Below are 27,450 nucleotides of genomic sequence, written 5' to 3'. Positions count from 1 at the left end.
TCTGCATATTGCAGATGGGTGATTTCCAATCTAGTATTCACCTCTTTGACCACATTAAAACCCCTTATCCAATCATTCCTATGCGCTGTTTTAATCATACTGTTCAGGCCTTCCATGACTAGCAAAAATAAGAAAGGTGAGAGTGGATCACCTTGTCTCAAGCCTCTGCTTGCCGGAAAGAAACCTTCAGGAGAACCATTTATAAGTATTGAGAACTTGACAGTGCTAATGCAGAACCTTATCCATCTTATCCACTTCCTCCCAAAACCCATACTATGTAGAATTCCAAGCAAATACTCCCAGTTAACATGGTCATATGCCTTCTCTATGTCCAGTTTACACATTATGCCTGGGATTTTATCCTTCACTCTTGAGTCAAGACATTCATTTGCAATGAGAACAGCATCAGTGATCTGTCTTCCTTTCAGAAAGGCCATTTGTTGAGTGTCAATCAGCTTTGGCATCACCTTCTTTAGCCTTTCTGTAAGAATTTTGGAAATTAGTTTGTAGACACTTCCAATCAGACTGATTGGTCTAAAATCTCTCAATTCTTTGGCTCCATTCTTCTTTGGAACGAGTGCAATGTAAGTTGCATTAAGGCTCTTTTCAAAAACTTCCTGAGAATGGAAGTTCCGGATAGTAGCCATCACATCCCCCTTTAGAATCTCCCAACACTTCACAAAGAAGCCCATAGTATACCCATCTGGACCTGGTGCCTTGTCTATAGCACATGCCTTTAGCCCTTTCAGGACCTCATCTTCTTCAAAAGGTTTCTGTAAATCTTGTTGCTCCTCCCTGCTGATTACTGGACAGGGGTACATGTTGTAAGCAGGTCTCCAATTTTCAGTCTCACAGTACAACTTCTTATAAAATAAAACCACCTCCCTCTTGATATCTGTTGCTTCTGTTAGTTCATCACCTTCCACCACCAATTTATCAATGTGATTGGTTCTTTTGTGAGCATTTGCAATCCTTTGAAAGAATTTAGTGTTCTTGTCCCCTTGCTTAATCCACAATGTCCTTGATCTTTGCCTCCAAGCTATCTCTTCCTTTTTAGCATAGTCTTCAAACTCTTTAGTTAAACTTGCCTTTTGAATTACTTCAACATCAGACAGAGGTCTGTCCTGTTGAATATTGTCAAAATCAGTAATTCTATTGAGCAACTCTTTTTTCTTCTTTTCCATCATAGGGTCAATATTTATTGGTGTTGTCTCTTTTGTCTGCTGGGATTCCAGAAGTTGGGCCTCATTAATAAAAAAATGGGCTTCGTTAAAAGAAGTTAGGCCTCCCTTAGCTATAAACCCTTTTCTTTTAACTAATAGTGGCCCAATATCATTTAAAATATGACCTTCCTTGTGCACATGTGAAATAGGGCCCACAACAGCTGTAGTGTCAGAGACAGAGCCCATGTGCCTGTCCCTGTCTATGCCAGTGATTAGATCTCTGTTTTCCCCTCTGTTATCTTCTAATAACCAGAGGTCATTACCCGTATTACACCTCCTTTTGCCCAGTGGATTTCCTTGCGTAGACTGCTGGATTAAAGGCTCAGTCGACCCTTCTGCTCCGATGGCTACCCTCGTCGGAGCTTCTGCCCAAAGTTGCATCGTGAATAAGGTCCCTCTGTTTTCAATCGTCACTTCCTTCGGGATGTTACTTCCGTCACTGCGAACCTTGATTCTGGCCCATTTAATGTGATTCCGTAGCGTCGTTTCTTCCTCTGTTTCTGCCCAGCCACCGCAGTATTCTCCGATGATCTTGAAGAGTCTTTGGGACCAGAGGTGGAGAGGGAGACCTATGATCCTTACCCATGTTGTTTTGGGTCTATTTGATGATTCTGCTGTTCCGATGGAGGGGCTCCACCATTGTAGTTTTATTGGGCTTTTCATCCAGATCCAATCTCCTTCCATGACCTGCTCTGCTATGAGTTTGGAGGGGAACTCAAATAAAAAGAAACCATTGCCCATCTCATAAATGTTTAGACCATGGGCTTGTCTCCAGTTGCTGTTGGACCACCTTCTAACCTCAGCAAGAGTTGTAGAGGCATTGAAAGCTCCCACCAAACTCCTTTTCAACACCTCGTTTTGATTTACTAAAGAGTCATTAATGCTGATGATTCCTCCACTTTTGACCGTAAAGTTTGTTTCTGTTTCTTTCCCATCTCTTCCTTCCCATCTAAAATTCCTGACCACTTCTGCATATGGAATATTGCTATCAGATAGCCTATATTCCTCTAGTTTATTCACCGTCTTGTGACTGCTAATGAACCTAGCCACCTTTTCTGCAATATCTGCCCATCCAGAGTTTGTCGTCAACTCTGGTATGATAAGAACTGATCTCCTCCTTCCCCTTACATTTATCAAACTCATGTAGCGTCCAGATTTGTTGTAGTTGCGAGCTATGAAAATTTCAGACAAATTTTCTGCTTTCTTCCAACTTCGGACAACATTCCCTTTCGTCTTAGATGCCTCTTTCAAGACCTGCACTATCCATTCCATCGATCTTTTGTTGAAGGAAGTCCTCGTAACTGTCCTTCTGCTCCTTTCAGTCCATTCATACCAGACTCCTGTTGTCCCTGACATCATCTCCAGGTCATATGATTTGAATCCTACTGCAAAGTATATGGTGTTCTCCATGAAGAAAGAAAAAAGGAGGGAAGAGGAAGGAAGGAAAGAGGGCTAAGATTTTTCGGTGGTCAGAAGGACCACCGGAGGTGGGTAGAGAAAGTTTGGTAGGGGGAGATTTAAATTTTGTTGGGAGATGTGCCTGGGAGCCTTCTGCATATGGAAATTGTCCAAAATATTTGACCAACCCCAAACACGCATATTTAACCCATCTCCCTCCCCAAATTTGCCTAACCTCCTCTATCACATCCCTCTCTAACTTAGTTTCTTGCAAACAAATGATGTCTGCATTCCATCCCCCCATAACACTTTTGACTAATCTTCTCTTATCCTTATTATTCAGTCCCCTTACATTCCATGAAACCAATTTAAACTTCATCTATCACTAATGAGCAAGTTTCTCCCCATACCCTTGTTTCCACTGTTTTTAAATTTCACATCAAAGCTTACTAGACTTTCTAACTCTTGAGAACCTCTACTTCCATTCTTCTGGTTTGTCTTGAACTGTCTACTTGAAGTAATAACTCCAAGGCCTCCTCTTCATGGCCCTGGAAATCAACACCCAAAACTTTACCCAGTTTGATCAAGTTTTGTTGTACCTAGTTTGAAGTCTCCCTCTCCTTATTCCTTTTTTCTTCTTGTTGTTGAATTTGCAGCGGTTCTGGTTCCTCAATCTCCCAGTCCTTCATGAGAGCGATCAAACCATTATCCTCCTTTTCTGAAATCTCCCCCCTTAGTTCATTATCATCTATCTCTATTAATTGACGTTGAGATTCGATAATTGATTCCCCGACCATGTTTACCATCTCCTCCTCCGCATAGGAAATTTGATTCATGTTCTGCATGACTGTTCTTTCTGTTTCTTGATTGTATTGCAGCTCTGGGAGTTCTGGAAAATTACCACTGTTAAGTGGTATTGGGCTTTTACAAGTTATGTCATTAAAAATGACTTGACTTGAAAAGTCTGGCCCATTCTTGTAAAGTTTCCTCTTTCTATTGAGTTGCTGATGGCCCAAAGCAGCTCCCTCAATTAAATGAGATGTGTGCCCCACGTGTGGCCCCCCCTCTCTTCCTTTTACAGTTGTATCCACTTGTTCCTCTGATGCAAAATCTTGCATCCCTAAACTGATGGGATTGTACTTTTCCACAGGCTTTACTAATGACTTTACCACAACCTTTACCACCTTCAGACTGCTGTGTTAAGGCATGTACTGGGTATTTATGTGCTCTATCTTCTCCGGTGACTCTATTTTCAATTTGCAAAGATTTCGGTTGTAACTCTACTCTGACTTGGCACTCAACCCAAATCGGAAAGTGGAATATTACTCCATTTCTGGAGATTGAAACTTCTTTGGGAATGTTTCTTCCATCATTGGCAACTAGAATTCTTGCCCACTTCATATGATTTCTTAGTTTTGTTTCCTCCTCTGTGGCCACCCAACCTCTGCATAAGTTTCCGATTTCTTGAAATACTCTCTCCGACCAAAGATGAAGGGGGATTCCAACAATTCTGATCCATGTTTCCATCTTCAAAGTATTATTGGGGAGACAACCCACCATCGGATTCCACCATTCTAGATTGAATCTGTGATTCTTCCAGTTCCACTGCCCTTGGAGGGTTTGTTCTGCCATGTTTATGTTAGGGAACTCGAACAGAAACATACCTCCATACATTTCATAGATGTTAACTCCAAATGCCTTTTTCCAGAGTGTTGATGACCATCTTCTTATTTCAGGCAAAGTTGGCTTTTCCTTCATCTGTCCTTCCAGATGACCTACTAAGCTATCTTTCTAGAAGCCCATTCTCTTGGTCTTCAGCATGTGTGAGGACTTCAATAGTACTAGCATTGTTCGTAATCTCTGCCTCCTTTATAGTCTCTGATTGCCATTTACTATCCTTAACTGCTTTTGCATAAGCGTAGTTGGCTTTGGTTATTCTAGGAGGTCCTGGCACTTCCATTCTTTTAGAGCATTTAATGAACCTTTCAATTTTAAATGCTATATCATGCCATCCCGCATTCAAGGTTAATTCTGGGCTGACCAGTATGGACCTACCCCCATTATTGATGGAAATGATATTATAAATCTTCCATGTTCATTATGTTTCCTAGTACAGAAATGCTCCGCCTCTCTTTCTGCAGTTTTCCATCTTCTGATTGTTTTCTTCTGATCGCTGGAAGCTTCTCTGAGAGTGAAGCAGATCCATTCCATGGTTTTGCTGCTCATGGAAGATCTCCTCATCATCTTTCTACTCCTCTCAACCCATTCGAACCACACAGAGCTGTCAGTGCTCCATTTAGTGATGTCGAAAGACTTAAAACCCGCATTGAAATAAATCCTATTGTCACCCATTGCAAAGTTTGAAAGAAGGATCTGAATCTCGGAAAACTATCACGTAAGGTAATAGTTAAGAAAGGTAATGAAAGGGAAGGAATGGAAATGAAGGTTCCGGCGAGAGAGTGCCGGAAAGAGAGACCCTCCCCCCCTAGGAAGTAGGGGAGAGAGTTACCTCGGGACAGGTGCCTGGGAGCATTTTGTTTGGATGTAATGAAAGGGAAGCCATCTGCACCCACCTGCTGCATAGAATTATTATCCTTTTTGCAGGGTTATCATGAGCTAAGCAAGCATCTAGGATTGCTAACCAACTAAAACAGGCTATCTTGTTGGAATACTTTCTAGACAAAGTCACTGGGGTCACACTTCAGGAATATTGCTGTTGGAGCAGATCTTCTTTTAACAAGATTTAAGAAAATATGCACCAACCTGGTTGTTGCTGTAAGAGCAGATCTTCTTTTAACAAGATTTAAGAAAATATGCACCAACCTGGCTGAAACTCGAAACTAATCTGTCCTTTTTAGAAGTGTCAATTGAGAACCCTTGCAATCTATCAAGAAGAACTCCCAGCTAATCCACCACCGAGTCTTGAAAAATTCCTTCTGCAGTGCAAATTCCAAGAGTTCTCTTCCCTGCATTGGCTGACTGTGGCTCGGGACAGCACATTTAACTGGTATTGTCTTAGGAGTTTTTCCTGTAAAGTACTATTCCCCAGCCATACTCTAAAATAGGCATACTTGGAAAAATCTTCCCAAAGTCTGCTTATGTATTTCAGGGGGCAACAATAAGAGTATACTTTAGTGTGCCAGAAGTCTTGCTCCCCATGTTTAATTTTAATAATATATCTTCAGAAAGAGTCTTCCTCATTGCAATACCTCCAGGACCGTTACATGAGCGAAAATTTATTATGGACAGGCAGATCCCTTGGTCCTAGGCACCCACAGACTGTCTAGGCTTAATTACTTTGGTCCAACTGACCAGATAATATTTTTGTTGAGTGCTACCATATATCCATACCCTCCAAAAGAATGTTCCTTCTTATTTTATCAATTTGCTTCAACGCTTTGTTGGGCTTATAAGGTTTTGATCATCTAGAAAGTCTAGTAATACTTGGTGTTATTTTTTTGAGAATTGGTAAACATTGTATTCTTCAGCATTAAGGATATGCTGGGGACCTTTTAAAAAATCAGAAAAGAACAAAAAGCATAATACTTACAAGGATCCTAAGAATTCTAAAAGTTGATCAAAAAGTTGATCTGAATCCTCTAATCCTATCTCTTTACACCAAAAATATAGAGATACAATGCAATTCCATTTAACCTTGTGAATGGAATTGGATACCCCATCTAACAACAGAATTTTCTTAAACATTTTGGAAAGGAAAATATTTCAAATTATAACTTTTCTATATTTTCAAATCTCTGAATATGCCTCATATGGTAGTTTATGCGAAAGAAAAGCTAAAATATGATTTCAAACAATGTGTGATTCAGGATCATATCAATCATGTTAACCAAAGTCATAACTACTCTAAACACCATGAATATGAGAAACAACATTCATATTTAGAATGCTAGTCATATGAATCTCGAAACTAGGTCCAATAACGGATCAGTATCATACATACCAGGTGTGGATATTGCAGATGACTGGATCCTTTTCTCAGCTTCTTGGGGGTCCCTTGAGCTCCTTGTGGGAGCTGATAAATTCTTCCTAGTCACATCTTTACCAGGCTGTGAACCAGAAGCCACGTCACCTCCCCCTTCACGCTTTTGTCTTGCCTGCTCAGCCATTAATTGCCACTTTGACAACATGTCATCCCCTCCAACAGCAGCTCGAGCAGCAACATTTGCAGCTGTAGTTCGCATCTTATCATCTTCGTCCTTGTTTACCTGCAAAGATACAAACAGTTGGGAAGGATCAAAGTTAGTTATGAAAGAAATTACATTTGACACTTCTCTATGGATCTTAAAACTATCCAGAAAAAAAAGAAGTGTGAGCAAGGGAGAGTATGTACCTTTATTGATTTCCCGCGACCCTCATCCTTCTCCTTATCACCGTCAACTCCAATACTACCTTCAGGCTGATATCCAAGTCATTAAGTTACACTTTTTTTCTTCTTTTTTTTTGAGTAAGGTAACTTTTAAGTTGCACGTTTTCCATATTGTCATTTTTTTGGAACAGATAACATAATTTTCCATATTAACATTGACCAGTAGAAACTTAGTTAAAGAACGCTCAAAGTGGAAAGAAGGATAACTCACTTCATTTGCCTTTTGGAGTTTTTCCACATCAGCCTGTTTCTTTTCCCATTCTTCCCGGGCTTTTCGATTGATTGACATGATTTCTTCACGAACATCTGAGGTGACAATTGTTCTGTGTCTTGACTTCTCAATGTCAACTCTCTACAGAAAGCAGACCTCTATCTCAGGTTCATATGAGAATCCTATAAGCTTTTCACATAGCATATTTTAGAAAAAATTTAACCAAGCAGAATGTTAACCTGTTTTGACAGTCTGATGAGACTACTTATGAGTCCACGCATTCTTTCCTCCACACACTGGAAGTTGAAAGTTCAAAGTTCAGTGGCACAAGAATTTCCCAAAAAAAAGTAAAACAAACAGAAAAAGATCATATCTCACCAACGACAAGCATCGTTCCACATCACTGCTCATATTCTTTAAACCACATTTTGCCACTGTCAGACAGAATTAGGTAAGCAAGAAAACATTGCAATTTAGTTAGGAAGATGACTTACTCTATCATGTAATTGTATAATAACAAGTTGCACATCAAAAATAAAGGGAAGATCTAAAAGAGGGATTTAACTGATTTCTGTCAATTTCTTCTGAAGTGGAATTTTCTGCAAAATCAGCCTTTCCTCTTCTTCTTGCACAACTCGACGAGATGCTTCAGAAACTCGACTGTCCTCCTTGGGCCCAGAAAATAGTTGCTCTTCCTCTTCCTGTTTTATGAATTACAAAATAATATCAAACTACTTGGAAATACTTCAGATTAAATGGTTTAAACAATTAGTGATGAGCATAAGATACATTCCACTGTTGGGCATCGAAGGAGGTATTACCCTTAGATTAACTCCACTAACAGCAGTAACATCATTAAGTTGTTCAATGCTCTGATCTAAAAAACCTCCCGACACCTTTTGCTTCTTTCTGTGAAATGTAAAGGGATAAAACAATACAAAGTGGAATCAATACAACACACAAAATATTGAGACACTATACCAGCAAAACATCATAGTAAAGGTGCTCAGAATTAGTATACCCCGAAGGTGGAGGTGAGGAACCTAGCGCATCAAGGGGCTTCTTCTGTCCAATGGAAGGCTTTTTCACAGGAGTCTTTCCATTGTTTCCTGGCCCAAGTGGAGATGTCACAGAAAGTGTCCGAGAACTTAACTGAAGTAACAAAAAGTGAAAGAAGAAAAGTGACACTGAGAAGCATGCATCTAATCCACAACTTCAAACAAATAAGATATAATGCAAGCAGTGTTATAAAAGGCGGGAGCGCGAGGCGAGGTGTTTTATGCAGGATGGGGCGAGACATAAGCCCCGAAACACGGGGTGTAAGTTCCATGGATCTATAGGGCGTATATCTCATGTATATTCAATTTTATAACTTTATTACTAAGAAAATAAGCAAAAGTAAAACTTTATTTTACAAATAGTTATAATAAATAGCCAATAATATAGGGTAAAAATATGATAATTATTATTTAAGAAATGTATTAATAACCAATACTATAGAAAAAAGTATTATAGTTACTATTTGAGAAAAGTAACAACTAACACCACAAAAAATGATAATAGCCAAAATAATATTTAAAATGAAATTATCATCCATCTTCACATTTACTAGTCCTTCCACCCTCAATTAATATTTGCACGGATTATTGTTTATATATTTTAAAGAAGAAATGGATAAAAAGTGTAAAAGTAATAACAAAAAATGAATAGTGTTGCCTCAGAAACATAGTGCTATGAAAGTAGTATCCTATCAATTTCAGACACAATTATCTAAAAAACTATTTACAATAATGTCATTTTCTATGAGAGTTTATTTATCCATTTTAGCAAAAATCACTACAACATGATAAAACATGATAGCATAAAATATAAGTATCATTACATCAATAATAAAAAATAAAAAATATGATTTTAAGCAAAAATGGTTTTAAACAAAAATAACGCTTGGGGCGTATGCTTTACGCCTAGGATTTATGTTTTTACGCCCCAAATTTTAGGACTTACGCCCTATGGATTTATGCCTTCAATTTGCGCCCCGGAGCGTTTTTGGTACGCCCTACCCCGAAACTCGCCCCAAAAACGTTTTTTAAAACACTGAATGCAAGACAAAACATAAATATTTTAGCAAGCTCAAGAGACGTGCAATCAAAAAATATTGTAAGTGAGAAATAAGATATATGATGACTACAAAGTGTTGCCAGAAACAGATCTCATGTTGCCAAAAACTTTCTACGTTCACTTTGACCCTCTGCAGTGAGGGCTTTGTGGGAAAAAAATCTGTACTTTCTACTTTAAACAGTCCTATATTTCTGTTTAAATGCCATTGATTTTCTTTCAAAAACCAGAAAAAGAGAAAATATTCCAATAGAAGAACAACTAACAATACAGGTTGGGTTTCTACCATAGAGTTCCAGATGCTCCATTATCCTAAAGATAAAAATAGATGAAATGTATTTATCTTTGTTACATGTAATAGCATAAAAACGATTGTTTTCCTCCTTATTGACTTGAAGAATACACATTACAAATTCTGAAATATGTTTAAATGGATTTAATGACATCAACCTGTACTACCATATTGCAGCTCTCTTCAAAGCTATTTCCTCCATCAATTTGAGATGACAAATAAAATACTTACTACAAGTTGAGATTTGAACAGTTTTTCAAAGTAATGTTTTTGTTTTTAGTTCCATTATGGATAAAAAAAAATAGAAAGTTTCTGTCCATTGTTGAAGGAAGGAATGAGGGCCATGATATCGTGTTGATGGAAAAATGTAAGACCAAGCCGTTACGGTGGTAACACGGCTCTTAAAGTTATAAAAACAGAAATAAGAATTATTTACGTTACCCAAAATAATAAGGATAAAGGGTAGAGCGGCGGGCCCATTATCCACCGAGTTTAGAAGGTTGTGATTGGTCCAAAGGGCGGGTCTCAGACGGATTTCTCGGTTATCAAAAATAAATTTTAAAAAAAATAATAATAAGGATAAAGTGGATTAGGAGCCTGCTTGGATGGGCTTATAAGCCAAAAGTCATAAGTTAGGATTTCTAACTAATGGATTTTGGCTTATTTTTGTTTTTGGCTTAAAAGCACTTTTTTGTTTTACCCAAACACTACAAAAACTGCTTAAAAGCTATTTTGACTTAAAAGCACCTAACGTAGGCCAATCCAAACAGGCTCTAAGTTGGAGAAAATGAATGCAGGATTGAAAACCAAATTTAGCAAAAGAATAATCAAGTCGACAATTGTTTGACAGTGATAGAGATTTGTCTTTTTACAAATGTTTTGGATTGAAAGAAAGAATGAGAAAGGAAGGAAGACCATGTGGAAGAAAGAAGGAGAGAGGAAAGGGGGATTTTAAAAGATTTTGGATTAATAATGAGGGAGAAAAATGGATTGTTGTTACTTGATGCCAGCCCTTAATGAAGTATTTCAACTGTTAGTAAGATTGTAGTTTTTTTTTGGCACTACAGGATTCTTGTTAAAAGAGGTCACCTTCTCTCATTTTCTGCTCACTTTTGGACAGATATAAACTTTATCACTTGTTCATAACCTTATTCCTCCCTCTCTCTCCCCTGCTCCTTCCTATCACTCCCTAAAATCAATTCAAAAGCAAAAAGTTGAGCTCTACCCTCTCCATTTTTCTCATCTCCTGTCCTTGATGGTGTAGTCCAAGGGACAAATCCCTGAGGTCTGTAGGGCCAAAGTGGACAGTACATTCATAATCTTGGGTAGTGACATGAGCGGTTATTCTATAAAATATAGAGAGTTCTCACATAGACAAGCTTTTCAAATTTCTTTTCTAGAGGAGTTTCATTAGTTATAGTTCAATAATGAAACAGTCAATTCATAGAGCAGAGAGGGAAAAGTCAGCCAAAAAAATAGTGACACAGAGAATTTTTTTTTTTAAAAAATGAATGTCTAGAAATATATCTATGTATACATATGCATACATATATGTATGTATGCATGCATGTATGTATAAAAAACATGTTCTTATACTTCTACAATCTATAATATATCCTCACTTGAGAAGTCAATAAATCAAGCCAGGATGCAAAGTTGCAAACCAAGAAAATTACCAACGTGCTAGTGTCCATATGAGATGACATGGAAGACGAGGCTGAATTTGAAGGTTTCATGCTAGTCGTTGATGATAAACCAATTCTGGAGGTCTGTTCAATAGATTCATCCCTTGAACTTTCCGAAGTGGAATTTCCTTGATCCACTTGAACAGAGGAGAAGGGCGATAACTGGGATCTATGTAGCTGGTCATGGAAATGATCAATTGGTTCAGGCTTTGGATTGGTCATTGGTGATGAAAGAATACTTTTCTGCTCTTTATTGGCAGAGGGTTGCCACTGAACTGAGGTCTGCTGGATTCTTGAAGTACTTGAAATATTAAGACCCCCACCAGGTAATCTTTTGGCTTCGCCAAAAGTGTTTTGCTTTTCAAACTTAGGGGCACTCATTATTCCCATGGCTTGTGTTGGCACTCCAAACTGAGTTGCATTTCTGTTCTGTTGAACTGAAATTTGTCTCATTTGTGCATCATCAGATTGCTGTTTAAGAGGTTGTGTTGTTGAAGAGTTGACATTAGATGCAGAATATGCACTGTAATTGTTCCCTGCATTTGCAAATGTGGGAAAAGATACCTGCGAGAAGTGTAAATGTTGTTGCAGTTGTCTGTTAAGTCCCTGAATCGGAAATGGTGTGTGATCCCTTTCTTGTTTTACAGCAGTTAAACTAGAAGAAGGCATCTGGCTTCCTTGGGCTCCACGCAGATCGGCTTGGCTTTCCACCTCATGCAACTTTTGAGCTTTACTCTCAATTGCCATATTGCTAGAATCTGTCCAAATTCGAATAGGAGCACCGGTAGAGAAGGTCAGAAATAAGCTCGAACCTGATTAGAACAAACCAAAGAGATTCAGAGAACAAAGGTACCATCGGCTGGCATAAGCGAATGTTGCTGCTGTGAAGCCTGAGACTGAGGAAATTGACCGGGAACAGACTGTGAGTTTTTCGATGCCTGAATTAAACTTTGATATAGAGTTAATACACAATGATTGAGAATTTCACTATTGATGTAACAACTGAAAGTGCTGCTTCATCTACCTGAGATTGAAATTTATATACAGCCATTTTGAGCATCTGGTCACCAATTATACTTCTCATGTTCCTTACAAAACTTTCCTTGGAAATTTCATTTTTCTGTATACACATTCCAATTGTTGACAAAACTAACATAACAGAAAAGGCAAAATGAGCACAAAAAAGTCAGCTATAACATTACTTTGAGTTTAACGTAAAGTGTCTGGAGTTGCGCTGCCCTGTCCTTATCAAGTTGGGGTTGTATGTGAGGGAAAAGCATGGCAAAAGGAACTTGTTTTCCCTGTTTAGCTAAATTCATTGCTGCTTGGCTGCTCGACCCAGTTGCAGATTCTGACTGATTACCTGCCATTGTTGCCACACGTGGCAGACCACTAGTTGTCAAAGACTGCATGGATTGTAGATTATTTGCTCCCTGTAAATTTAGATGTGGAGATTCTGGATTTTGCGTGTTCTTTTCAGGATTCTGCATATTCACTGCTCTAGAAGAATGAAGTGTGTCCTGTTCAACCTCTGTGGTTTGATAACTGTCCTGGGATATATGCTGCAAAGGAAGGGAATTGATCTCCTGTGATGAATCATTTTTTTGCTGCTGATTCTGAGAATCTGTATCAAGTCTCTTCAACTGCATATCAGGCAAATTTTCCTCCTTTGGCTGCATGGTCTCAGAATCTTGAAGGCTACAACGACTGGCATTTTCATCATGGTTAGCAGTTTGCCATGGGGCAAACTGATTTGAGGTATAACTGCTTCCTTGAGACAATGGTACTGTTTGTAAATTATGCAAAAGATAAGATTGTTTCCAAGGAAGGAGAAACAGATACTGAAAGAAGACAAAGTAAGCAAGTGATGAAGATACAGTAGCTTTCTAAGACAAAGTTCCGATCACAATCACAAATCGTCTTCACATCAATACTCTTTCAGCTTAGATATTCTCATGTAACTCTGAAATGTTTACTCTGCTGATATATGAAACACAGATGAATTCGCAAACTGGAAAAACAATTTTTCTCTTTGTTAAGGCAAGGGAAGGAGAGCTTAGCCAAAAGGGCCCTTCACCTACAACAATGAGTGTAAAGGGTTCGAGTCATCAAGAGGACAAAGCAGGAAAAACCATTGTTTGACTCCTGCTTGAGGAGGTTTGACATACATTACAACAACAACATACCTAGTCTGTCCATAAGTGGGGTCTGAGGAGGGTGATGGGTACACATCCCCAACTTGTGGAGGTAAAGAAGTTGTTTCTGAAAGATCTTTGGCTCAAATAAAGCAGTTTAAAGCAAGTTTGAAAAGGAACTACCGTAATGAAGAACAAAACAGTATCAATAGCAAATAATACAACAGCCGAAAGCAAAAGAAATAATATGTGCTAATAAGAAATCGAAGAATGAGATAATAGGAGGGTGATACTAAAGCAACAGAGGCAAAATGTAATAGATGGATCCGGAAACATTATCATAAAAGAGTATCACTGTTTTTTTTTATAAAGGTAAAGTTATAAAAGAGTATCACTGTTAATACTGAAATGGGTTTGACCTACAATAAAAGAAGAAAAAAAGGAACATTGACCTTTGCTATATAGCTGTTTCCTTTGTGGGGAGGCATTAGAGACAGTGAACCATTTGTTCCTACACTGCAAGTATACCCAACAACTATGGAGGATTTTTTTGAACCTCAAAGGCATCTCCTGGACCATGCCCAGAAAGGTATCAGAGGCTTTGAAGAGTTGGGAGGCAGCAGGGGTGAATGCAAAGGACAGAAACAGATGGAGAATTATCCCTGCTAGTATATGGTGGACTATTTGAAAAGAAAGGAATTCTAGGTGTTTTGAGAGCATAGAGAATGATGTCCAGAAAGTCAAGTTAAACTACATTTTATTGTTATGTTTTTGGAGTAATCAAGTATACTCCAATGACACTGTATCAGTAATTGATGTTTTAGACCCAATATAGACGGAAACCAGTGGAAAAGGAGACATCTGTATATAATGGTTGTACTGTTTTGTGATATAATACAAAGTTACCTATTTAAAAAAAAAAGTAGCATCGTAAATACTGCTTTCTTGAGTAGGGGAACTCTATTAGTATAATTCAGTGTTCAAAGGTGAAAAGCTAGAAGGCACCAAGGTCTGCTGGCTTCAAGCACCAAGTGAATTTAAAGTGTGTTTTAGGAAATGCACAATAGGAACAGATGTACTCGTAATAACAGAAAAATAACAATAATCAAAAGCAATAATCATATGGACAATAGAATTGAAATAGCAATAATTCAGTTAGATGAATAAGCCCCGTGTCAACTAAATTCCGATACTACTTAAATAATTTATTTTGACGTAAAAATGCTAAAGCTCCTAAATTAAATAGTTGACATCTAATACTTAGACCTTCATCCATTTGGTCCAAAGGGCGGGTCACAGACGGATTTCTCGGTTATCAAAAAAAAAAAAAAAATACTTAGACCTTCATCCAAAGCTTTCTCAGAAATAGGGATAAGAACAACTGATATCCTTGTTCTACACTGCTTTTCTGTTATACTTCTTTGTTACTTAGTCTAATCACTCCAAATTGTATGATGGTTCCAAACCATCCCATGCACAGTGCACACCCAACAACTTTGCGATATTTTAGCTTCTCTCCGCTACAAAACTTCCAGAGGTGCCATAAAGTACCCACACTTTCTCCCCACCAAACTCTTGACAACAATTACAACTTCCCCTACTTCTACCCTTCCATTAGCAATTACTCACCCTAGCAGTCTCCCTACTACTTATTTTCCCATGTTAGTAATGCCAACATAGCACAATCTTTACCAAAAAACACTACTCACTCAAGAACCAATATACATCTAATGACCAGAATTTAGCCTAATCTTTGCAGTTGGCAATAAACTTAGTTGAATTACAATCTATAATAAAATTGAAAAAATTCAATTACTAAATAGTGATAATATATTACCGCTATCGGAATCCGAAGGCTGAGATTGTGAATTATCTCCACCGATATCCCTGTTTAGGGCAGCAGTGAATGCCTCCACATCTGCCCCCGAATGCATTGTTTCATCCTATATTTATATCCAAAATTCACATAAATCAACCATTTCACCATAAACATACATATCTGTGACCCAGTAAATGAAAAGAGCTAATTCGCAAATTAATTCCGACAACTAAATTCACTAACTAACCCACAATATTTATTTTAACTTCTTTAAACAACTTAACAACTTTATAACTTTAACAACTTTTTAAAGCTAAGTGTCAACACTAGATGGACACAAATCGATCTTGCAAGAAAATCAATTTTGTCATCAATAGGATCAACTAGTGTTGGTACTTATGCTTAACAAATATATTATTTCTAAATTAAAGCTAAGTGTCAATCTGTAGATGGACACAAATCGATCTTGCAAGAAAATCAATTTTGTCATCAATAGGATCAACTAGTGTTGGTACTTATGCTTAACAAATATATTATTTCTAAATTTAAAGCTAAGTGTCAACACTAGATGGACACAAATCGATCTTGCAAGAAAATCAATTTTGTCATCAATAGGATCAACTAGTGTTGGTACTTATGCTTACCAAATATATTATTTCTAAATTTAAAGCTAAGTGTCAACACTAGATGGACACAAATCGATCTTGCAAGAAAATCAATTTTGTCATCAATAGGATCAACTAGTGTTGGTACTTATGCTTAACAAATATATTATTTCTAAATTGAAAGCTAAGTGTCAACAATAGATGGACAGAAATTGATCTTGCAAGAAAATCAATTTTGTCATCAATAGGATCAACTAGTGTTGGTACTTATGCTTAACAAATATATTATTTCTAAATTGAAAGCTAAGTGTCAACAATAGATGGACAGAAATTGATCTTGCAAGAAAATCAATTTTGTCATCAATAGGATCAACTAGTGTTGGTACTTATGCTTAACAAATATATTATTTCTAAATTGAAAGCTAAGTGTCAACAATAGATGGACAGAAATTGATCTTGCAAGAAAATCAATTTTGTCATCAATAGGATCAACTAGTGTTGATATTTATGCTTAACAAATTTATTATTTCTAAATTTAAAGCTAAGTGTCAACACTAGATGGACACAAATCGATTTTGTAAAAAATTCAATTTTGTCATCAATAGGATCAACTAGTGTTGGTACTTATGCTAAACAAACACTCAATGGACACAAACAAATTATCATAAAATTAAAGCTAACTATCAATATTAGGTGGACACAAACACATTATAGAAAACAATTGTACTTGAACTTTAGAAATTTAGAAGCACCAAACCTTATCTCCTACTTTGATGAAAGAAGCAATATAGTCTTGTATCAACTTTTTTAGATGTTGAGCTTCCTCAGTTGCCTAGCACGAAAAGAAACAATTTAAAATTTCTTTAGTGGTCATTATAGAGAGATCTCAGTCATTATTAACAGTTGACAATTGGTAAACACCTAATTCCTTCATCTATTCAAGATTTCCGACTTTTGAAAGCATCACTTGGAAATTACAATGCAACTCATTTGTGTTTGACGATCTCTTGTTAGAGAAGTAATTGATTTTACCAGATCTTCTTGTTTATGAGCTACATAATGTGTATTTTATCTTCTCAAATAGGTTTCATACATAGCACTTGCATCTTTTTCTCTTTGGTGGACTCTTATGGTTTCTCCTTTTCCACTATTGTTTGTATATCTTTTATTAGAATCTTTGTCCATTTTGTACTTTTTTCTTATAATGAAGCTGTCTTGACCCCACACCCACTCCACAAAATTGTTAGAAACTTGGTCCTGTAAAAGCTTAATCTTGACATGTTGAATATAACACTAAAAAGTAAAAACTACCTCCTCTATCGAAACATCTAGTGTTGGCCTCAATATTGTAGTGCTGGCCTCAATATTTGTTAGTCTTAAGACTATATTCAAAGGTAGTTTCTAAGTATAGGCACCCCAATACTTACACTAACAATAATTTCCAAACATCTGTTCTTGCTGGTGAGCTATCTCTGCTGGCCAACTGGTTAAAAGTCACATATTTCCCAAGTAATCTCTTCCTCTTAGTGACTGTGAGGATTAATTAGCCCCCCACTTGATCCTGTACATTACCACCCCTACTATTTTTATATTCCAATAATAAATAAAAAATAAGGAATAAAATTTTCACAATTAGGAGGGAGATGTAGAAGCAGAAGAAGTAATTTGAACCAAAATATAATATAAAGTAATAATCCTAAATCATCCCCTTCTATTTTATCCTCATTTTCTCCTAAATGATCCTCTCTCTCTCTCTCCCTCTCACAAAATTACAACGAAAAAAGACAATTACAGTAGTGTTTAAAGGAGTATTATCAGATCTGGAACCATATCATTTTAAGTTGTTTCTAAAAAGAAATCAAAGCTTTATTTTTACATGGGCAAGGATTTTTCAGTAAATGAATAAAAACACCATGAAAAAATATACTTACCTTATAAATTGACTTCTGCGACGGCGAGCTGCGTCGCCGGCAAGCTTCTGCGACTGAGAGCTGCGACGCCCTTTGCTCTCTGCTGCTGCCGAACTCTGTGCGCTGCTATTGCAGCCCTCTGCTGCTGCGACCTGCGGCTGAGGCTGCGCCCGTCGGAGATGGTGGCGTGGCGCCGGTCGGGAATGGGTGGGGTCAGCGCCGGTCCGGGAAAGGTGGGTGGGTGGTCGTGAGAGAGATTATTTTATTGATATATTTGTTTCTCTTTCCTCTTTTTTCTCAATTTTTGTTTTCTCTAAATCTAATTTGAATCAATTTTAATTACTCCATCAGTTTGTATAGTGAAAAATAATTTAGTTTTTCACTTATTTATTTTAACTGAAAATATTTTTAAAAATTATTTTTTTTATCATTAAATAATTACATAATATATTAATAATAAAATTTAAAATTTAAAAATATAATTAATAAAACTAGTTTAGTAAAATGAATTTGTAATACAAATACAATTGAATATATTACACATTAAATATTTAGAAGTTATCGAGATCAAAAGCATGGTTATGATTATTATTATTATTAGATATTTGACTATAGAATTCATATTATATATATATTGAAAATAGAATTATGTTTTTTTTTCAAAATAATATTCAAAATAATGTTCATGTTAAACTTAAATAACATTTCAAGAGTGAAAAGTAAGTTGAAAAAACACATTATACCAATATATTTCCAAATTTAAAATATACCTTCAAAAAGAAAATGTGGTGTTTCAAATTTTCATGGTCAAAAATCAATTTTCAAATAAAGTGAAAATTATTTTATAAATAAATAAATATTTATGTTTAAATGGGTCCTAAAAGTAGAAGTTAAAAAAAAATGAAATATGAAGGCAAAAAATTTTAAAGTACAATAAATGAAAAATGGGAGGAAAAGAAACAAAATAATTTTAGTGGTCAATTCTTATGGGATAAGTGACTGACCGAAGAATTAACTTGAATATTTTTATGCTCATAGCCTTTAATTATAGAATAATAAAAATTATAATTTGAAAAACATTTTCTATTAAAATAAATAAGTAAAAAATTAATTATTATTTTCATCCAAACAAACTAAGATAGTAATTAAATTGATTTTCGAATAGAACTTAAAAAAATATCTAGAAAAAGCGAAGAAAGAGAGAGAGTAGGAAACAGAAACAAAAGGCAAAGAATAACAATAAAGCATGAGTCCCACAAATAAAAATATAATAGCAATAAAATAACCCCTTATACAACTATACTAGTTATACCTCATACATTTATAAAAAATTTCAAATGCAATCGAAGTTGAATTAAATATGTTTTGTAGAAATTAATATTCTTCATTTGACGAGCCAAAAAATGGTTGGCAAACGAGTGCCATAGCATGTTTCCTTTCAATATTACTCATATAATCAGATGAGATCTTTTGGGATATAATTGAAAATAAAACACGAGGATTGAGCAAATGAAAAATAAGTTAAAGTCAACTAAAAATAAAAGGACTAATTTGTAATTAATTTGATATTTTGATTTGATGAAAAAAGTAACAAAAATGATCCCCCCATGTTTGAGAGTATATTCAAAATGACCTTTTAAGTATGAATTTTGATTCATTAAGTTTGTCAAAGGTTAATATTATTGGTCTTTGTCAAATATATATCGAGTCGAAACTCACATTTAGATATACAATTTTTTTACTTTTTGTTGCTTTTATTTATTTATAGAGTACTGTGCAGTTTTTTGAGGTGTAATTTTCATTATTTTTTTATGTTTAGTACAAGTTTTTTGTGTTGCATATTTTATAATTTGAAGAGACTTTCTTGATATTTATAATTAACTTTATTTTTACTGTTTCCGTTAAATCTAACAAACAATATCAAATTATTAAATATTTTAAAAGGACAAAATGTTAACCTTTTTCTTCTCCGTTACTTTTTATATGATTTCTTCACAACTATATTTCATTTTCTTACCGATTTTGATTATTTTATTTGCATCGAAAGTCTATTAGAAACAACCTCCCTATGCTCATAAGGCAAGTATAAAGCTTACACATTTTTGTTTTCAAATCTCACTTGTGAAATTACATGCAACAAAATTAAAGGATCGAAATTGTTCAATGCTTACTTAAAGGGACTATTTTGAGCCTAACCTTAAACATAAGGGTCCAAGTTTGATATTCTCCCTTTTTCCAGCATCTATAAATCCCCGCCATTTTTAGTCTCCAAAATTCACAAACCCTTTCCATAAGAATAGGAAACAAAGAAAAAAATTAATCAAAAACTATAGCATAAAGTAAAAATGGGGATCGATCATCTTGTTAAATTAGCAAAACGCAGCATAATTCAACAATCAAAGCATCGTTTAATCTTCAATAATTCAATTTCTGAGTCCAATTTTGTTTCCCATTATCAACAATGCAGAGTTTACTCTGCTCCATCTATGAATACTTCAGCAACTAAAATCTCTAAAACTCATTTCTTTTCCTTTCCGTTTTCTATTCGGAAATCAACTCCATCGTCAGCTTCTGCGAAAACACGTATTGGATTCTTGGCGTGGTATTTGGGAGCTCTTGAGTCTCGTCCGATTATCACGAAATCTATTTCTTCTGCTGTTATATTTGCTGCTGCTGATGTTACTTCTCAGGTATTCTCTCGTTTTGCTTAATTATGTGATTTTATTGCTTTGTGTTAGAATGAAATTGGTATAGATTTTAGGATAGTGATATCATGTGTGAGTAACTCGGATTTGGACTAAAGTTATTGGATTTAATCGAAATTCGAATGCATGAGTAACTTTCTAGCTTCACCTCTGGTCCAAATAGATGGAACTGATATAGATGAATAGATGATCCATATATCCAACAGCTTTGTTTAGCTGTTTGGATGGTTGTTATTATTTGTTGGGAATAACAGTAGAAACGGATAATCGGGTAAACTTTCGGCTAATTCAATAAGTTGAAGGATTTTTTGGTAGAGAAGTTACTAAGAGGCTGTTTGGATTGATTTTTTTTAAAAAAAAGCTTTTAAATAATAATAAAATAAAGTAAAAAGTCAAACTTCAAATGACTTTTAAATCAAAAAAATAAAAAGTAAGGGGATACATATTTTTTATTTTTAGTAACATTTTTAAAGTCATTTTAAACTTACTAGTAACTGGGCACGTGTACTCTATAACGATAAATATGAATTATTAAAAATTGCATAATTTGTTTTAAAATTGTATTTGAGTTACAACAAAAATATGAAAAGTAAAATAATAAATGTTTATAGTGTATAGTTAACTCATAAGAAGAAACTCTTTTGAATTTAGTCCTCCTCTTATTATGATTTCGATATATAAATTTTATATTTGTTTTAAAAGACAAAATAAAGTAGCAAACAAACATAGAGGCACACTACCTTATGATTAACTTCCTTAAAATGTCTCTCTTGTCTCATAGAATAGAGTAAAAATGTTTAAATTAAATTAATAGTTACACATTTCATGACAATAAAATGCTTTAACATTAATTAGTAGAAGATGAAATTCTCCTTCTCATTAAGTAGAATGCAATTAAGTAATTCAAATTTATAACTAAGGAAACTTAATTAGAAGAAAATAACTAAAGAATTAAAGTGCAACCGTTAGTATTTAAATTTTGTCATTATATACTTAAAATATTAATATTTAATTAAGTAAGTCAGAGTTTAATTTAGTTGAGAGCCAAAATGACAATATTAGTATTTTTACAATTAAAAGTTTGTTAAAATATATTTTACATTTTTTTGTTAAAAATATAATAGGAGCAATATTTGGTCGGAGGTTAAAAGATCTTCTAACTTCATAAAGCATTTTGGTGTAGCATTTTTTTTTACTTTGGAATTTGGATCTCATAATAATTTTAATAAAAATTGTCTTAAAAAATATAGATTTTATCCACAAGTACATATAAGAATAATTCTTTACAAATATTTAAAATTAAAGGTGGAAAAAATGTATTATTAATAATTTGAAATTAGAATATCTTGTAGGCGTTAATTGTCTGATTTTACATGCCTTATAGACTATTATGATGATCCTATTTGTTTTATTTTCTATAGGAAAAATACACACTTCAATCATACACATTCTTAAAATGAAATTACAAATACAAAGAAAAAAATATCACAGGAGCAAGCTTAGCATAAGGCTACCAACGAAAATAGAAAAATTCTAAGACAATCTCTTTTTATTGATAATGCAAATTGAAACAAAGCTCTAGTAATAAACATTTAACCTTTGACCATAAAAAAAGAGTTCAAAATCTTGGAAGACAAGTTAACGGAAGTGACATTCAACTACATAAATGGAAGGGTCTTATCATAGTTCTAATATCGGCAAATAAGTAAAAAAACAAATACATCAAGCTCCGATATTCTAGTAATTGAAGTGTTATTAATCCCTATAATCACATTATGCCTTATAATTTTGACACAAATTCTCTTGTCTTGAAATTTTCTTCACTTGATTAAAGCTTCTCTAGTCTTCCACACACAAAAGTTGTATCACATATAAATCTTTCTATGGAAATACTATTGAAAGATTTGTATTTATAGGAAAAAATATAGTTTTGGAATACGAAGATTCACTTACAAAGTTGAAAGGTCAAGAGTTACAACAAATTAAAGACAAATATTAATTAAGAACATAAATTAATTTGGAAGATGAAACACGTATGTATCGATTTAATTTACATACTTCAAATACAACTCTTTGACTTTTCTGAGGCATGACATACTAATTACTTAAGTGAACTTGATTCGGATTTCAAACGATACACGTTTTCATGAGGTCAAATACTACTATATTAAGTTATTTATATTAACTAAGAGAAGTGGAAAAAGCTTGGTTGATTTTCTTTCAGAATAAATGTAATACTTTCTTATGATTATTTTTATTTTTTAAGTTTTGACTTAATATCTTCTCACTTTTAAAATTTATGATAATAATAATAATATAATATAAAATAATTAATAAAAGGAGATAAGCTGAAAAGTAAAAAGGTTACCATTACTAAATAGAATAAGATAAAATCTATGAAGAAGATAAAAAGACTACATGTATAAGAAGATTAAAAATTCTTTCAATTAAATAGTAGACTAACATTAAAACATACAAATTATTATATTTAATAGGAGGAATTTACTTTATATAAATGATTCTTATTTTTTATTTAATCAAGTATATATTTTATTATATTTTAATTTGGTGTAGGGGTAAAATGGTATTTCAACTTTTAACTTTGTGGCTTCCCACTTTTAGTATGATATGATGTTAAATTATTTTTAACTTTATCAAACAATTATAAAAGCTAAAATGATTTAAAAATAGATTTGACCAACTTTTAAGTCAATTCAAACAAGCTCTTAGTTTGACCGAAGCGGTGAGTAACCTTCTAACTCGTCCTTGGTCCAAATATAGTGGAATTGACATAGATGAATAGATGATCCCGTGTTTTACTAATAGGACTCAAAAATATGAAGAATTAACTATACAAAGAAGCCAAAGGGTTAACATCAACAATATATGCACCAAACATAATTTTAACCTTATATATTTATAATCTAATTTTCTGCCGAAAGGGATACCCTATCATAGATGTATGATGCATTTAGTACTCCTTGAATTTGATGTGTTCAATATTTATGTTATCATAATTGAAGCCTTTGTGCTTTTGCATTTATGTGTTTAGAACTTGATAATTTGTTGAAATTTTAGTGATTTTCACATATATATTTATGCTAGTTGTAAAGAATATTGGGTTTAGTTAACCCTGTGAATCTACTCTACTCTGTGTCCGTCTCTGTTAACGTGACCCTAACTAGTTCGGAATTGTGACTTAGTTGTAGTTGTTAGTTTTGATTTTACTGCTTCAATTTGATCAGATATTTGAAAATTTGAATAACGTTTGGATTATTTTTTTGATGGTATAATGATGTTGTTTGTATTGGTCAGATGATTACGATGACACCTTCAGATTCTCTAGATATAATAAGGACTCTGCGAATGGCTGGGTATGCATTGATTATCTTAGGAACAGCACAACATCAGTGGTTTAACTTTATGGGGAGAGTATTACCAAAGAGAGATGTTGTTTCTACCTTGAAGAAATTGTTGCTAGGGAATTTCGTTTATGGGCCTGTCATTAATTCTGCTTTCTTCTCTTTCAATGCAGCTCTACAAGGTATATGCATTCATTTTAGCTGTTGCTCAATTATGTTACTACTTTTCTTGATTAGTAGATGTATCATCACCACACAATATGCATTTGATCAAAGCTAATTTACTTCTCTAGAAATCTCTAATAGCGGAAATGTACATGGCTATTACTTTCTGGTAATATTATACTTGGATGCATATGAATATCAAAAACACCCTCTCTATCTTCACAAAGTAGGGGTAAGGCTGATTCCACTTGTGGGATTACACTGGGTATGTTGTTGTTGTTGTAGTATAGCTATTACATTAATCATGGAACTTTATGCACTGATACTGTGAGAAATGTTCCCATGAATATATTTATGGTTACTACATTAACATTAAGCATGGAATATTATGCACTGATATGGAGAGTAACATGTGAGAATTCGTTCTTAGAGGCTAACCAGATAGCAGAAAACAACCTAATGCATGTTTAGTTTATAGTTACGACTTAAAAGAGCATTGGAAAATTTAGAAAATTCTGAAACAATGAGTTGAGGTGAAATAAGATAATTTAAGATGCAAAGTAATTTTCAAAGTAAAATGAGTTGATTCTCATAATAAAGTGAATGCATCCAAGTAAAATGGCTGGAGGATATTCAATCGTCGTCTATTCGAAATTGCTGAACTAGTTTTTCTAGCATTAGATTTAACTTTTAGGAGAACCATTAAAAGATACATTACTCTGTCTAGAAGTTTTATCATCCCTGAGGTTTTAATGTGTTGGATATGTCCCAAAATTATGTTGGCACTGTGGTTTTAATTCTTTGCCCTAGATAACTCAAGTACGAGCTAAACATACAGAATTTTCAAAATGAAAAGAGCTTTTTTGATTAAGTACCACAATCAAAAAGATCTTAATTACATGCCATATTTTCCGATGAAAAGATTATAATTGGTGGAAGTTAATGAATGACAGTCCGTAATTTCTTCTTGGTTGAGCATCTGAAGAAAACATGAAGGGACCTAAAAGGCAGAAAGTTCTTCAAGCTTGTAAACATAACAATGTTGAGTGCGTGAACAAAGTCTCATATTAGTGCTAAAAAGATTGGGAAGCTACATATAATGTGTAATCATCAGAAATTAAACACATAATAGCCACCCTTATCGAGTATTTTTTATTATTAATAAAGTTGAAACAAGCAATAGCCTATGTCGAAACCTTTTCAACAGAGGGAAAGGTCATTTCTGTTAGAATCTAATGTTCCTTGGTTATACAATGATCATCGACATTGGATCAGTTAGGTGTGATGCCCTCAGAGTAGCTTTTAGGAGTTCTGCATTATTTGTTATACGATCATTTGTTGGCTGAACTGATTCTTATGTTGCCCTTGCTTTTGGACTTGCCATTTTATTTCTCTCAACATGTTCTAATTCGTTTAGTCTATTTTTTTGTGATGTTCAGGTGAAAATGGAGAGGAAATTGCTGCAAGATTGAAACGAGACCTGATCCCGACAATGACTAATGGACTTATGTACTGGCCATTGTGTGATTTCTTGACATATAAAGTAGTCCCTGTCCATTTGCAGGTATTCACATTCCTAGTCTTTGTTTCAATAGAGTTTGTGTAATATCTATAGTGAGATAGTCCAAAACTTCTGGGCTCTGACTATTAGCCTTTCTGAAAGACATAATACATAAACAAACACACAGTTTTGGCCTCAACTGGTAAATAAGCACTCCAACTCACCTTGATGTTGTCTCATGGACACCCAAACTTGTCGTGACACATAAATTTTGAAAGTGTTTAGATGATCATTTTGTAAGTTGGAATGTTCAACGGACATAGTGAAAACGAGTTAAAAGTGCTTACTTGCCAACTGAGATCAAGTTTGAGTATCTGTTTATGTGTTATGTCTTTCTGAAAAGCTTATTTTTGCCCTGTTTCACTAATTTCAAATTGAGTTAAATGCTCAGTTCAATTCCTTCTATCACTCTGATCACTAAGAATCTGTTAATGTCTCTTTTGCAGCCATTGGTTAATAGTTCATTTTCATATGCATGGACTATATATTTGACATACGTTGCAAATTTGAAGAAAGTTTCTGATTAATTTTCACGCCGCGCTATGGCCTATGGATGTATCAATATTCTCTCTAAAGATTGAACCAAAAGAAAGTTAAATCAGTCAGTTGAGTGATCAACAATGTCCTACTGCAGTCTATACTTCTCTTACTCCTTGATGATTATGTGGAAAAAAATTAGTTATATAAAAAAAAAAAAAAATTGAGAATCACATTGATATTTATTTGTTAATTTTGTGTATTGGTGAATGAAAGTTATATACATAGCCTCAGCCTTTTTGTATTGTTGATCATATTATTGAACAAAAATGGTGATGTTCATCTTTCATAAGTCCAGAATTTCCATTTTTCAAAGTATCATGATCGTCCAATGAGAAACTAATAAAGCAATTTAATACGAATATGGATATTCATTTTTTGCAAGAAGAAGCACCAACTCAACATACAGGATGAAAATTGAAAATATTAAAATACTTAAATTGATCAATCGGATATCAAATTTTAAAATTGAAATGAATATAATTGTAATTTCTTTAATTCAACTTGAAATTTTCGTAAATTTTAAATTCTGACTTGACCGCAGCCTCATTGAAACCACCTGGCAAATCATACAAACACGTTGGCCGGTCAATACAATGAGCAGAGTATGGTCCCACGTGGTAAAATAAAGTATTTAGAAGATGGCATTGCCGCATTCTTTATGTCTCAATCACCGGACAACAATTATTGGTTCGATTTGTTTTAATTCATGTGATACTGTTCGATTTTTAAGAAATAAATAATTTTAGAAAAAAATGATTCTAGAAATATCGTAGAAGTGTAGAGTATTCTCCTTCCATTTTTTTCCCTAACTATTCTCGTTTATGATTAACCATCAAATGGAGGACAAAAGAAAACCTTAAATAAGCAACAAATTATTTTTATTTAATTTTCTACAATAAATATCCCTTTCCATATCTCTCTTCTTGAGAGAATAGAGAGAGAAGAGAGAGTATTTCTTTAACTCTCTTTTTTCAGGTTGCACATACACAAATTAGGGAAAAGGAAATTATTTTTTGGTTAAATTGTTGATGGAGTTGTGGGAGAAGATGATGGATCCTATGCGCAAAGCTTGGAGTAGAGTTTCTACACGTATTCATAATCGTAAAACTGGTTAGTTACGTTCTTACATTAATTCATTTCCTGATCACCTGATATCGACTTTATCAATTATGTGAGGCTCTCTTCCAACATCATCTACCCAATATGATATTTTGCTATCATATTTTTCTTGCAAACCCCTCCAGCCCTCCCCCCTTCGAACAACTTCTTTAGTGAGTTGAGGGTCTATCGAAACAGACTCTCTACCCCTCAAAGATAGAAGTAAAATTTGCATACAT

General features: G+C 34.4%; 2 protein-coding genes across 4 annotated transcripts in view; one reads left to right on the top strand and one right to left on the bottom strand.

Annotated features, from left to right (window-relative positions):
- Positions 1–18,073, bottom strand: part of LOC102579610 (transcription initiation factor TFIID subunit 4b-like) — a 25,006-nt gene extending 6,933 nt beyond the window's left edge. The window contains exons 1-16 of one of the 3 annotated variants that reach the window (XM_015303680.1): positions 17,802–18,072; positions 16,628–16,702; positions 15,284–15,389; positions 12,514–13,097; positions 12,336–12,431; positions 12,165–12,249; positions 11,876–12,069; positions 11,303–11,782; positions 8,241–8,371; positions 8,041–8,128; positions 7,785–7,920; positions 7,598–7,653; positions 7,459–7,515; positions 7,220–7,360; positions 6,973–7,038; positions 6,583–6,847 (exon numbers count right to left, since the gene is read on the bottom strand). In XM_015303680.1, coding sequence (XP_015159166.1) covers positions 6,583–6,847; positions 6,973–7,038; positions 7,220–7,360; positions 7,459–7,515; positions 7,598–7,653; positions 7,785–7,920; positions 8,041–8,128; positions 8,241–8,371; positions 11,303–11,782; positions 11,876–12,069; positions 12,165–12,249; positions 12,336–12,431; positions 12,514–13,097; positions 15,284–15,380 — 2,476 coding nt within the window. In that variant the 5' untranslated portion in view covers positions 15,381–15,389; positions 16,628–16,702; positions 17,802–18,072. Of the gene's footprint in view, positions 1–6,582; positions 6,848–6,972; positions 7,039–7,219; positions 7,361–7,458; positions 7,516–7,597; positions 7,654–7,784; positions 7,921–8,040; positions 8,129–8,240; positions 8,372–11,302; positions 12,070–12,164; positions 12,250–12,335; positions 12,432–12,513; positions 13,098–15,283; positions 15,392–16,627; positions 16,703–17,801 lie in introns of those variants that run through there. The other 2 variants (XM_015303678.1, XM_015303679.1) reach the window with 2 other exon arrangements.
- A 5,634-nt stretch (positions 18,074–23,707) lies between these two features.
- Positions 23,708–26,108, top strand: LOC102579284 (protein Mpv17-like). Its single transcript, XM_015303681.1, has 3 exons — positions 23,708–24,029; positions 25,452–25,576; positions 26,020–26,108. Exons 1-3 carry the CDS (start codon positions 23,801–23,803, stop codon positions 26,098–26,100), a joined length of 435 nt encoding a protein of 144 aa, XP_015159167.1. The 5' UTR covers positions 23,708–23,800; the 3' UTR covers positions 26,101–26,108.
- Positions 26,109–27,450: the final 1,342 nt, after the last annotated feature.

This window comes from Solanum tuberosum, unplaced genomic scaffold, assembly GCF_000226075.1.
Source record: "Solanum tuberosum cultivar DM 1-3 516 R44 unplaced genomic scaffold, SolTub_3.0 scf00467, whole genome shotgun sequence".
In the NCBI taxonomy this organism is placed as follows: Eukaryota; Viridiplantae; Streptophyta; class Magnoliopsida; order Solanales; family Solanaceae; genus Solanum; species Solanum tuberosum.
This window is presented reverse-complemented; position numbering and strand designations above follow the sequence as displayed.